Source organism: Zonotrichia leucophrys, unplaced genomic scaffold (genome assembly GCF_028769735.1).
Source record: "Zonotrichia leucophrys gambelii isolate GWCS_2022_RI unplaced genomic scaffold, RI_Zleu_2.0 Scaffold_64_270646, whole genome shotgun sequence".
Classification (NCBI taxonomy): Eukaryota; Metazoa; Chordata; class Aves; order Passeriformes; family Passerellidae; genus Zonotrichia; species Zonotrichia leucophrys.
In genome coordinates, this window is record NW_026992269.1 from 110,406 (window position 1) to 123,814 (window position 13,409).

Genomic DNA, 13,409 nt, shown 5'->3' on the forward strand with positions numbered 1-13,409 from the left:
ACCACTAACCACTCCCTTTTCTGAGTGGCCACGCCCACTTCCCCCCAGCCACGCCCATCACCCACTTCTGAGCCCCCTTTTTCTACAGGTGAGGGTGGGTGGAGTAATGGCCACGCCCACCGGCCACGCCCACATCCATCAGCTCCGCCCCCAGCCCAGATTGCGCTTCAGAAGTGGCCACACCCATCCAAGTGAAGCCACACCCATTCCCATTAGGCCACACCCCTTTTGTGTTTGCATGCAAAGCCACGCCCTCAACCACACCCACTTTAGCCCTGCCCCTTCCCCTTAGTTATAATGCCACACCCATTTAGGCCCCGCCCCTTCCCACTACTGTAGACCACGCCTATCTAGGCCCCGCCCCCGCTGGCCCCGCCCCTTTACCAGCCGATGGTTGCGCCTCATCTGCCCCCGGAGCTGCGGAGGAACCGGGAGGAAAAGGGTTAAAAATCCAAATTTTGGGGTCTCCCAAGGTTTGGGGTCCGTCCCCATTTTTGGGATTTTTTCCACCAATTTTTGGGAATTTTTTCCACCAATTTTTGGGATTTTCTTTCCCTTTTTCAGAAACCTTTTCCCCAATTTTGGGGAATTTTTTTCCCCATTTTTGGACATTTCCCCTCCCAATCTTTGGGAAAATTTCCCTCCTTTTTTTTTTGGGTTTCCTCCGCCCCCAATCCCATCCCAATTTTTGGGAATAAATCCCAATTTTTGAGGATTTCTGGGTCATTTTCCATCCATTTTTCAGGATATCTCCCCCTAATTTTTTAGGAATATTTTCCCCCATTTTTAGAGTGTTTTTCCTCCATTTTTTGGGCTTTTCCCTCCAATTTTTTAGGAATATTTTCCCCGATTTTTGGGAATTTCCCTTCCCCCATTTTTGAGGATTTTCCCTCCATTTTTCAGGAATATTTTCCCTCATTTTTGGGTTTCCCCCAACCAATTTTTGGGGAATTTTCCCTCCCATTAATTCAGATTTTTGCCCCATTTTCAGGCTCCCCAACCCCATTTTTTTGCTCCCTTTTCCCATTTTTTGGGGTTTTTCCCCATTTTCAGGCCCCCCAATCCCATTTTTTGCCCCTTTTTCCCATTTTTTGGGTTTTTTGCCCCATTTTTTGCCCCGTACCGGCGTCAGGGCCCCGGTGAGCAGCTGCAGGAGGGTGCTCTTCCCCACCCCGTTGGGGCCCACGATGCAAACTGGGGAAAAATTGGGGAAAATTGGGAAAAATTTAGGAAAATTGGGAAAAATCAGGGAAAATTGGGGGGAAAATTGGGGAAAATTTAGGGGAAATTGGGGAACATTTGGGGGAAATTTGAAGGAAAATTGGGGAAATTTGAAGACATTTGGGGAAAATTTGAAGAAATTTGGGGAAAACTTGAAGAATATTTGGGGTAAATTTGGAGGGAATTAGGGGGAAAAAATTGGGAAAATTGGGGAAATTTGGGGGAAATTTGGGGGAAAAATAGGGAAAATTTAGGGAAAATTTGGCGAAAATTGTGAGAAAATTTGGGGGAAGTTGGGGAAAATTGGGGAACATTTGGGGGAAAGTTGGAGGAAAATTGGGGAAAACTTGAAGAAATTTGGAGAGAAATAGGGTGAAAATTGGGGAAAATTTGGGGGAAATTTGGGGGAAATTTAGGGGAAATTGGGGGAAAATTTGTGGGAAAATTGGGGGGAAAGTTGGGAAAATTGGGGAACATTTGGGGGAAATTTGAAGGAAAATTGGGGAAATTTGAAGAAATTTGGAGAATATTTGGGGTAAATTTGGACGGAAATAGGGGGAAAAAATTGGGAAAATTGGGGAAATTTGGAGGGAAATTGGGAAAAACTGGAGAAAATTGGGGGAACCCCAGTCAGGGAGGAGCCCCCCAATCCCCAAGGGGTTTTGGGGTCATTTTTGGGGTTTTGGGGTCATTTTTGGGGTTTTGGGGCCATTTTGGGGGTTTTGGGGTTTTGGGGCCATTTGTGGAGTTTTCAGGCCATTTTTGGGGGGGTTTTAGGGCTGTTTTTGGGGTCATTTTTTAATTTTGGGGTCATTTTTGGGGCTGTTTTGGGGGTTTTCAGCCCTTTTTAGGGATTTTGGGGGCAATTTTTGGGGTTTTGAGCCCTTTTTGGGGATTTTTGGGGCCGTTTTTGGGGTTTTGGGGCCGTTTTTGGGGTTTTGAGGCCATTTTTGGGGTTTTCAGCCCTTTTTGGGGCTGTTTTGGGGCCATTTTTGGGGTTTTGAGGCTATTTTGGGGATTTTTGGGGCCGTTTTTGGGGATTTTTGGGGCCATTTTTGGGGTTTTGGGGCCGTTTTTGGGTTTTTTTGGGGCCGTTTTTGGGGCCATTTTTGGGGCCATTTTTTGGGGCCGTTTTTGGGGTTTTGGGGCCGTTTTTGGGGTTTTGGGGCCGTTTTTGGGGCCATTTTTGGGGATTTTTGGAGCCATTTTTTGGGGCCGTTTTTGGGGTTTTTGGGGCCGTTTTTGGGGTTTTGGGCTGTTTTTGGGGTCCCACCTCGCGATTCCATGTCGATGCCAAAGTCCAGGTTCCGGAACAGCAGCTCCTGACCCTCGTAGCCAAAATCTACTCCTGGGTTTGGGGGAAAATTTGGGTTTTTGGGACAAATTTAAGATTTTTTGGGGGAAATTTGGGATTTTTTGGGAGAAATTCAGGATTTTGGGGGGAAATTCAGGATTTTTTGGGGGAGAATCCCCGCAAAATCCCCAGGCACCCCCCAACCCCTAAAATCCCCCAAATTCCCCCCAAAAACCCCAAAACCCCCAAAACCACCCCAAAATCCCAGAAATCCACCCTAAAACGCTCAAAACCACCCCAAAATCTCCCCAAATCTCCCCCAAAACCACTCTAAAACCACCTGAAACCCCTTCAAGCATCCTTTGAAATCCTCCAAAAATGCCCCAAAAAAACACCAAAAAATCTCAAAAAAAATCCAAAAAATCACGGAAAAAAACCCAAAATCCCCTGAAATCTGCCCAAAACCACCCCAAATCACTCTCAAACCTCCAAAACACCCCAAATTCCCTGAAACTCCCCATAAATCATCCAAAAATCCTCACAACTCCATCCCAAACCACTCCTAAACCGCCCGAAACCCCTTTAAACATCCTTCAAAATCCATCAAAAATCCTCCAAAAAATACCCAAAAAATCCCAAAAAAACCCCAAAAATCCCAGAAATCACCCCAAACCCACCCCAAACCTTCTGAATCCCCCCAAACCGACCCAAATCCTCCCAAAATCTCCCCAAAATTCCTCACAGGTCCCTCCCAAACCACTCCAAAACCACCTGAAACCCCCTCAAACATCCCTCAAAAAATCCCCCAAAAATCAGGAAAAAAACCCAAAACCCCCTGAAATCACCCCAAAACCACCTCAAATCACCCTCAAACCAAATTCCCTGAAACTCCCTAAAAATCATCCCAAAAATCCTCCCTCAAACCACTCCAAAACCACTCGAAACCCCCTTCAAACATCCTTCGAAATCCTCCAAAAATGCCTCAAAAAAACGCTAAAAAATCCCAAAAAACCCCAAAAAATCGCGGAAAAAACCCCAAATTCCCCCAAAATCCCCAATTTGGGGTCTCACCGTGCAGGCCCAGCACGGGGGGGCTCAGCGGGGGCGGGTTGGGGAAGGTGAAGCGCACGGAATATTCCGGGGGATGGAACCCCTGAAAACCCCCAAAATCCCCTGAAATCACCCCAAAACCACCCCAAATCCCCCCAAATCACCCTCAAACCTTCAAAACACCCCAAATTCCCTGAAACTCCCTATAAATCATCCCAAAAATCCTCCCTCAAACCACTCCAAAACCTCCCAAAACCTCTGCAAACATCCTTCGAAATCCTCCAAAAATGCCCCAAAAAATCCCAAAAAAACCCAAAAAATCCCCAAAAAATCGCGGAAAAAACCCCAAAATCCCCAATTTTGGGGTCTCACCGTGCAGGCCCAGCACGGGGGGGCTCAGCGGGGGCGGGTTGGGGAAGGTGAAGCGCACGGAATATTCCCGGGGGATGGAACCCCCTGAAATCCCCCCAAAATCCCCTGAAATCCTCCCAAAATCCCCTGAAATCACCCCAAATCACCCTCAAACCAAATTCCTTGAAACTCCCTATAAATCATCCCAAAAACCCTCACAGATCCCTCCCAAACCACTCCAAAATCACCTGAAACCTCCTCAAACATCCTTCGAAATCCCTCAAAAATGCCCCAAAAAATCCCAAAAAAACCCCAAAAAATCACGGAAAAAACCCCAAATTCCCCTGAAATGACCCCAAATCCCCAAAGTTGGGGTCTCACCGTGCAGGCCCAGCACGGGGGGGCTCAGCGGGGGCGGGTTGGGGAAGGTGAAGCGCACGGAATATTCCCGGGGGCGCCGCAGCAGCTCCGGAGCCTCGGCCGCGTCCTCGGAGGGCGCCCGGCGGCGACACTTCTGCTGCTTGCGGGTCAGGGCCTCCTTGGTTTGCTTTTCCTGCAGGATTTGGGGAAAATTCAGAGATTTTGGGATTTTTGGGGATTTTTGGGAATTTTTGGGGATTTTTGGGGTTTTTTCCGGATTTTTTTCGGGGTTTTTTTCGGGGTTTTTTGAGGTTTTTTGGGGTTTTTTTCGGGTTTTTTTTGTGTATTTTCAAGTGTTTTTGGGGGGCATTTTCTGCTGCTTGCGGGTCAGCGCCTCCTTCGTCTGCTTTTCCTGCAGGATTTGGGGAAAATTCAGAGATTCTGGGGAAATTTGGGATTTTTGGGGATTTTTGGGGTTTTTTTCGGGCTTTTTTTGAGGTTTTTTGGGATTTTTTTCAGGTTTTTTTGAGGTTTTTTGGGGTTTTTTCAAGGGTTTTTAGGGGGCATTTTCTGCTGCTTGCGGGTCAGCGCCTCCTTGGTTTGCTTTTCCTGGAAATTTGGGGAAATTTGGGAAAATTTGGGATTTTTGGGAATTTTTGGGGTTTTTTTCAGGGTTTTTTTTGGGGTTTTTTTGAGATTTTTTTGGGATTTTTTTTGAGTTTTTTTGGGGTTTTTGGGGATTTTTTTCGGGTTTTTTTGGGGTTTTTTGGTGCATTTTCAAGGGTTTTTGGAGGAGCATTTTCTGCTGCTTGCGGGTCAGGGCTTCCTTGGTTTGGTTCTCCTGGAAATTTGGGGAAATTTGGGATTTTTGGGGATTTTTGGGGTTTTTTTCCGGGTTTTTTTTGAGGTTTTTTGAGGTTTTTTGGGATTTTTTTCGGGTTTTTTTGGTGTATTTTCAAGGGGTTTTTTTTTTGTTTTTTTGAGGTTTTTTGGGGTTTTTTGGGTTTTTTTGGAGTTTTTTCAAGTGTTTTTGGGGGGCATTTTCTGCTGCTTGCGGGTCAGCGCTTCCTTGGTTTGGTTCTCCTGGAAATCTGGGGGAATTTGGGAAAATTTGGGATTTTTGGGGATTTTTGGGGTTTTTTTCGGGTTTTTTTCGGGGTTTTTTGAGGTTTTTTCGGGGTTTTTTGGGGTTTTTTTGGGGTTTTTTGGGTTTTTTTTAAAGGATTTTTGTGGGGGATTTTCTGCTGCTTGCGGGTCAGGGCTTCCTTGGTTTGCTTTTCCTGGGATTTGGGGAATTTCAGAGGTTTTGGGAAAATTTGGGATTTTTGGGGATTTTTGGGGGTTTTTTTCGGGGTTTTTTGGGATTTTTTTCGGGTTTTTTTGGTGTTTTTTCAAGGGTTTTGGGGGGGATTTTCTGCTGCTTGTGGGTCAGGGCTTCCTTCGTCTGCTTTTCTTGGGGTTTGGCGGAATTTGGGGTTTTTTGGGGTTTTTGGGGGAGTTTGGGGTTTTTTTCGGGTTTTTTTTGAGTTTTTTTGGGGTTTTTTGGGGATTTTTCAGGGATTTTTGGGTGGGATTTTCTGCTGCTTGCGGGTCAGCGCTTCTTTAGTCTGCTTTTCCTGGAATTTGGGGAAATTTGGGATTTTTGGGAATTTTTTGGGATTTTTTTGGTTTTTTTCAGGATTTTTTTGGGGTTTTTTTGGGGTTTTTTGGGATTTTTTTCGGGTTTTTTTGGTGTATTTTCAAGGGTTTTGGGTGGGATTTTCTGCTGCTTGCGGGTCAGCGCCTCCTTCGTTTGCTTTTCCTGCAGGATTTGGGGAAAATTTGGGATTTTTGGGGATTTTTAGGGATTTTTGGGGTTTTTTTCAGGGTTTTTTTCGGGGTTTTTTGAGGTTTTTTGGGATTTTTTTTGGTTTTTTTGGTGCATTTTCAAGGGTTTTTGGAGGAGCATTTTCTGCTGCTTGCGGGTCAGGGCTTCCTTCGTCTGCTTCTCCTGGGAATTTGGGGGAATTTGGGAAAATTTGGGATTTTTGGGTTTTTTTCCGGCTTTTTTTCGGATTTTTTTGAGGTTTTTTGGGATTTTTTTCAGGGTTTTTTTGGGGTTTTTTGGGTTTTTTCAATGGTTTTCAGGGGGGTTTTCTGCTGCTTGCGGGTCAGCGCTTCCTTCATCTGCTTTTCTTGGGATTTGGGGGAATTTGGGATTTTTAGGGATTTTTGGGGTTTTTTTCGGGATTTTTTTCGGGTTTTTTTGAGGTTTTTTGGGATTTTTTTCGGGTTTTTTTCAAGGGTTTTGGGTGGGATTTTCTGCTGCTTGCGGGTCAGGGCTTCTTTAGTCTGCTTTTCCTGGAAATTCGGGGAAATTTGGGGAAATATGGGATTTTTGGGGATTTTTTCGGGATCTTTTTCGTGGTTTTTTGGGGCTTTTTGAGGTTTTTTGGAGTTTTTTCAAGGGTTATTAGGCGGCATTTTCTGCTGCTTGTGGGTCAGCGCTTCCTTGGTTTGCTTCTCCTGGGGATTTGGGGGAAATTTCAGAGTTTTTGGGAAAATTTGGGATTTTTGGGGATTTTTTGGGGTTTTTTTCAGGCTTTTTGAGGTTTTTTTTGGGTTTTTTCAAGGGTTTTTGGGGATTTTTGGGGATTTTTTCAGGGTTTTTTTCAGGCTTTTTGAGATTTTCGGCATTTTGGTTTTTTTGGGGAGGATTTCCAGGTTTATTGGGAGATTTTGGGATTTTTTTTTAAGGAATTTGGGGGGGATATTTTTGGATTTTGGGGCTTTTTGAGACTTTGAGGTTTTTGGGTGGGATTTTAAGGCTTTTTTCGTGTAAATTATTGGGGTTTTTGGGGAGGATTTTGAGCTTTTTGGGATTTTTTTTAGGGATTTGGGGGTGTTATTTTTGGATTTTGGGGCTTTTTGAGATTTTGAGGTTTTTTTGGGGAGAATTTTTTGGGTTTTTTTGTGTAAACTTTTGGGTTTTTTAGGGAGGATTTGAGGGTTTTTGGGATTTTTTTAAGGGATTTGGGGGAGATATTTTTGGATTTTGGGGTTTTTTGAGATTTTGTTTTTTTTGGGGAGGATTTTTTGGGGTTTTTTTGTGTAAATTTTTGGGTTTTTTAGGGAGGATTTTGAGGTTTTTTGGGATTTTTTTTTAGGGATTTGGGGGGGATATTTTTGGATTTTGGGGCTTTTTGAGACTTTGAGGTTTTTGGGTGGGATTTTAAGGCTTTTTTTGTGTAAATTTTTGGGTTTTTTGGGGATGATTTTGAGCTTTTTGGGATGTTTTTTAGGGATTTGGGGGTGTTATTTTTGGATTTCAGGATTTTTTGAGATTTTGGTTTTTTGGGGAGGATTTTATGGCTTTTTTTGTGTAAATTTTTGGGGTTTTTTGGGCTTTTTGGGATTTTTTTTAGGGATTTCGGGGGGTTATTTTTGGATTTTGGGATTTTTTGAGATTTTGGTTTTTTGGGTGGGATTTTAAGGCTTTTTTTGTGTAAATTATTGGGGTTTTTTTGAGCTTTTTGGGATATTTTTTAGGTATTTGGGGAGGATATTTTTGGATTTTGGGGCTTTTTGAGATTTTGAGGTTTTTGGGTGGGATTTTTTGGGTTTTTTTGTGTAAATTTTGGTTTTTTTTAGGGAGGATTTTGAGATTTTTTGGGAATGTTTTTAAGGGATTTGGGGGTGTTATTTTTGGATTTCAGGATTTTTTGAGATTTTAGTTTTTTGGGGAGGATTTTAAGGCTTTTTTTGTGTAAATTATTGGAGTTTTTTGGGGATGATTTTGAGGTTTTTTGGGATTTTTTTTAGGTATTTGAGGGGAATATTTTTGGATTTTGGGGCTTTTTGAGATTTCGATTTTTTTGAGGAGGATTTTTTGGGTTTTTTTGTGTAAATTTTGGTTTTTTTCTGGATTTTGGGAGCCCTCACCGCCTGCTTGGTGGATTTGCCGCCGGCTTTGAGGTCCCTCAGTTTCTTCTCCTGTTTCTCAAATTGTTTCAGCAGCTCCTTCTGCTTCTGCTGGTACATCTTCTTGAAAGTCACTGAAAACGGGAAATTTTCCAATTTTCAGAAATTTTCCAGAATTTTCCAGAATTTTCCAGAATTTCTGGGAATTTTGGGGCCATTCCCAACCCTTCAATTCCCATTTTCCCCCTTTTTATTCTTGGTTTCCTCCCAATATTCCCAATTTTCCCTTTTCATTCCCCATTTCCTCCCTCCTTTATTCCCAATTTTTCCTCCCCATTTTTTCCCAATTTTCCCCCATTTTTCCACCCCTTTTTTGTCCCTTTTTCCATTCCAAATTTCCCCCAATTTCCCCAAATTCCCCGCCCCATTTTCCCTCATTCCCATTCCCACTTTCCTTCCTTTTTTCCCATTTTCCCCTCTTATTTTTTCCTGATTTTTCCACCCAAAATTCCCAGAATCCTCTCCCAATTTTCTCCCCATTTTTTTCCATTTTTTTCCCAATTTCCCCGGGATTTTTTTGCTGTTTTTTCTCCTTTTTTTTTTCCATTTTTTCACTTTTTTTTGCAGTTTTTTCCCCATTTTTCTCCCCAAATTTCACTGTAATTTCCCCTAAAACAGAGCAGTTTTGGCTGTCCAGGTTTTCCCCATTTTTCTCCATTTTATTCCATATTTTCCCCATTTTTTCCCATATTTTCCCCATTTTTTCACCGTTTTTTCCCTTTTTTTTTTTGTTTTTTCCCATTTTTTCCCATTTTTGCCCCAATCTCACTGTAGTTCCCCCTGTACTAATGCAGTTTTTGGCTGTCCAGTTTTTCCTCATATTTCCCCCATTTTTTCCCATTTTTTCCCCATTTTTTCCCATATTTTTCCCATTTTTCCACCGTTTTTTCCCAGGTTTTTTTTTGTTTTTTCCCATTTTTTCCCATTTTTGCCCCAATCTCACTGTAGTTCCCCCTGTAATAATGCAGTTTCTGCCTGCCCAGGTTTTCCCCATTTTCCCCCACTTTAATCCATATTTTTCCCATTTTTTCCCATTTTTTCCCATTTTTTTCCCATTTTTCCACTGTTTTTTCCCGGGTTTTTTTTGTTTTTTCCCATTTTTTCCCATTTTTCCCCAATCTCACTGTAATTTCCCCTGTAATAATGCAGTTTCTGCCTGCCCAGGTTTTCCCCATATTTCCCCCATTTTATTCCATATTTTCCCCATTTTTTTCCATATTTTTCCCATTTTTTCACCGTTTTTTCCCTTTTTTTTTTTGTTTTTTCCCATTTTTGCCCATTTTTGCCCCAATCTCACTGTAGTTCCCCCTGTAGTAATGCAGTTTTTGGCTGTCCAGGTGGATCAGCTCTCATTGCCCCAATTTATTTCATTTTTCCCCCATTTTTTCCCGTATCTTCCCCATTTTTTCACCGTTTTTTTCCAATTTTTTTTTTGTTTTTTCCCATTTTTTCCCAATTTTCCCCATTTTTGCCCCAATCTCACTGTAATTTCCCCTGTAGTAGTGCAGTTTTTGGCTGTCCAGGTGGATGATGTCGGTGCAGACGTCGTCCAGGAACCCCTGGTCGTGGGACACCACCAGCAGCGTCTTCTTCCAGCTCTGCAGGTAACTGGGATGGGGCAAAAAACCGGGATTTTGGGAAAAATGGGAATTTGGGGGGGAAAAATGGGAATTTCAGGGGAAAAAATGGGAATTTCAGGGAAAAAAATGGGAATTTCAGGGAAAAAAATGGGATTTTTAGGGGAAAAAATGGGAATTTCAGGGGAAAAAATGGGAATTTCAGGGAAAAAAATGGGATTTTTAGGGGAAAAAATGGGAATTTCAGGGGGAAAAATGAGATTTTTCAGGGAGGAAAAGAGATTTTTGGAGAAATAAATGGAATGTTGGGGAAAAAATTGGAGTTTTGGGGGAAAAAATGGGAATTGTGGGTGGAAAAATGGGAATTTGGGGGGGAAATGTGAATTTCAGGGGAAAAAGTGGGAATTTTGGGGGAAAACAGGAATTTTGGGAGAGAAAAGTGGAAATGTAGGGAGAAAATAGGAATTTTGGGGGGAAAAGTTCAGAATTTTGGGGGAAAGTTGGAAATTTTGGTGGGGAAACAGGAATTTTGGGGAGAAAAAATGGGAATTTAGGAAAAAAAAAAGAGAATTTTGGTGAAAAAAATCCTACCAAAAAAAAAAAAATCCCCCTCACAACAGAACTTCCTAAAATGTCCCAAAATATTCCCAAAAAATCCCCAAAAAATTCCAAAAAATGTTCCTAAAAAAGTGAAAAAAAAAATCCCAAAAAAATCTCCAAAAAATAAAATACAAAAATAAAAAAATTCCCACCAAAATTTAAAAAAAATCCCTAAGAAAATTAAAAAAAAAATCTGTAAAACTCCCCCCGAAAAATCCCTAAAAAAATCCACAAAAATCCACAAAAAATCACAAAAAATCCCAAAAAATCCCTAAAAAAACCCAAAAAAATCACAAAAAATCCCTAAAAAAATCCCAAAAAATCACAAAAAATCACAAAAAATCCCTAAAAAAATCCCCAAAAAAATCACAAAAAATCCCAAAAAAACCCCCAAAAATTCAGAAAAATTGCCCAAAATTCCAGACTCTTCCCCCAAATTCCCCCCTCACTTGTTGAGCCAGATGACGGCGTTCAGGTCCAGGTGATTCGTGGGCTCGTCCAACATCAGCAGCGTCGGCTCCAGGAACAGAGCCCTGGGCAACGGAGATACAACGGAGATACACCGGAGTTACACCGGGGTTACACCGGGGTTACACCTGAGATACACCGGGGTTACACCAGGGTTATATCAGGGTTAAATTGGGGTTAGACCGGGGTTCCACTGGGGTTACACCGGGGTTAAATTGGGGTTACACCTGGGATACACCTGGGTTACACCTGGGTTACACCTGGGATACACCTGGGTTACACCTGGGTTACACCTGGGGTTAAATTGGGGTTACACCGGGGTTACACCAGGGTTAAATCGGGGTTACACCTGGGATACACCTGGGATACACCTGAGTTACTCCAGGGTTACACCTGGGTTACACCGGGGTTAAATTGGGGTTAAATTGGGGTTACACCTGGGATACACCTGGGTTATACCTGGGATACACCTGGGTTATACCTGGGATACACCTGGGATACACCTGGGATACACCGGGGTTAAGTTGGGGTTACACAGGGGTTACACCTGGGATACACCTGGGCCCAGCTGGGGGCACCTGGGCACACCTGGGTGTGGCTATGACACACCTGGGCACAGCTGGGGGGGCTGGGATACACCTGGGATAGACCTGGAAGCACTTGAGGGCACCTGGGCACACCTGGGCACACCTGGGCACACCTGGGCACACCTGGGCAGGTGAGTCCTCATCCCCCATCCCTCCAAGAACTTCTGGGTCTGCATTGGAATGGTGAAACCCAACCTGGTCCCACCTGGAGCTCATCTGAACCCACCTGGTCCACCTGTGCTCACCTGGCCAGGCTGACCCTCATCCTCCATCCCCCTGAGAACTTCCAGGTCTGCATCCCCACAGTGACACCGAGCCCTGGAGCTCACCTGGAGCCCATCTGAACCCACCTGAACCCACCTGGTCCCACCTGGACACACCTGGTCCCACCTGAGCTCACCTGGACAGGTGAGTCCTCATCCTCCACCCCTCCAAGAACTTCCAGGTCTGCATTGCCATGGTCACACCAAACCCTGGAGCTCATCTGAACCCACCCAAACCCACCTGAACCCACCTGAACCCACCTGAGCTCACCTGGCCAGGTGAGTCCTCACCCCCCATCCCTGCAAGAACTTCTGAGTCTCCACTTTCATGGTCACACCAAACCCTGGAGCTCACCTGGTCCCACTTGAACCCACCTGGTGCCACCTGGTCTCACCTGGCCAGGCTGACCCTCATCCTCCATCCCCCCGAGAACTTCCGGGTCTGCATTGCCACAGTGACACCAAGCCCTGGAGCTCACCTGGACACACCTGGACCCACCTGGAGTCCATCTAAACCCACCCGACCCCACCTGGAGCCACCTGGTCTCACCTGGCCAGGCTGACCCTCATCCTCCAACCCTCCAAGAACTTCCGGTTCTGCATTCCAATGGTGAAACCCAACCTGGTCCCACACCTGGAGCTCACCTGGTCCCACCTGAACCCACCTGGGCACACCTGGAGCTCACCTGGACACACCTGGACACACCTGGTCCCACCTGAGCTCACCTGGAGCCCATCTAAACCCACCTGAACCCATCTAAACCCACCTGGTCCCACCTGGAGCTCATCTAAACCCACCTGGTCCCACCTGGTCCCACCTGGTGCCCCCTGGTCTCACCTGGCCAGGCTGACCCTCATCCTCCATCCCCCCGAGAACTTCCGGGTCGCTCTGTTCTGCATCTCCGGGGTGAAGCCGAGCCCGGCCAGGATCCGGCGCGCTTTGGCCTCGGCGGCGGCGGCTCCGATGGCGCGCAGCTCCTCGTACACCTGCGCAGGTGAGGGGGTGACACACCTGGGGAGGGGGGAGGGCACCCACAGCACCCACAGCACCCACGGGTGCGCTCCATCCACCCCACGTGTGCCCAGGTGTGTCTGGGTGTGCCCCAGGTGTGCCCCAGGTGTGCCCAGGTACCCCCAGGTGTGCCCCAGGTGGGTTTAATCCCCCCCAGGTTTGGTTTAATCCACCCCAGGTGTGCCCAGGTGTGTCTGGGTGTGCCCCAGGTGTGCCCCAGGTGTGTCCAGGTGTGTTTAATCCACCCCAGGTGTGCCCCAGGTACCCCCAGGTGTGCCCCAGGTGTGCCCCAGGTGTGCCCCAGGTGTGCCCCAGGTGTGCCCCAGGTACCCCCAGGTGTGTCCAGGTGTACCCAGGTGTGCCCCAGGTGTGTCCAGGTGTGCTCCAGGTGTGCCCCAGGTGTGTCCAGGTGTGCCCCAGGTGGGTCCGGGTGAGTTTAATCCCCCCCAGGTGTGCCCCAGGTACCCCCACGTGTGCCCCAGGTACCCCCAGGTGTGTTTTAGGGTCCCCCAGGTGTGCCCAGGTGTGCCCAGGTACCCCCAGGTGTGCCCAGGTGTGCCCAGGTGCCCCCAGGTGTGCCCAGGTACCCCCAGGTGTATCCCAGGTGTGTTTTAGTGCCCCCAGGTGCCCCCAGGTGCCCCCAGGTGTATCTCAGGTATGCTCAGG

The 13,409-nt window shown here is 45.7% G+C and overlaps 2 protein-coding genes across 2 annotated transcripts in view; one reads left to right on the top strand and one right to left on the bottom strand.

Moving 5' to 3' along the window:
- DHX16 (DEAH-box helicase 16) overlaps positions 1-13,409 on the top strand; it is a 116,927-nt gene that overhangs the window by 81,469 nt on the left and 22,049 nt on the right. The window lies entirely within an intron of this gene.
- ABCF1 (ATP binding cassette subfamily F member 1) overlaps positions 1-13,409 on the bottom strand; it is a 33,046-nt gene that overhangs the window by 2,702 nt on the left and 16,935 nt on the right. Inside the window, exons 15-22 of the mRNA XM_064737481.1 lie at positions 12,570-12,718; positions 10,863-10,946; positions 9,720-9,844; positions 8,198-8,310; positions 4,298-4,469; positions 2,495-2,569; positions 1,124-1,194; positions 385-417 (exon numbers count right to left, since the gene is read on the bottom strand). Coding sequence (XP_064593551.1) covers positions 385-417; positions 1,124-1,194; positions 2,495-2,569; positions 4,298-4,469; positions 8,198-8,310; positions 9,720-9,844; positions 10,863-10,946; positions 12,570-12,718 — 822 coding nt within the window. The remainder of the gene's footprint in view (positions 1-384; positions 418-1,123; positions 1,195-2,494; positions 2,570-4,297; positions 4,470-8,197; positions 8,311-9,719; positions 9,845-10,862; positions 10,947-12,569; positions 12,719-13,409) is intronic.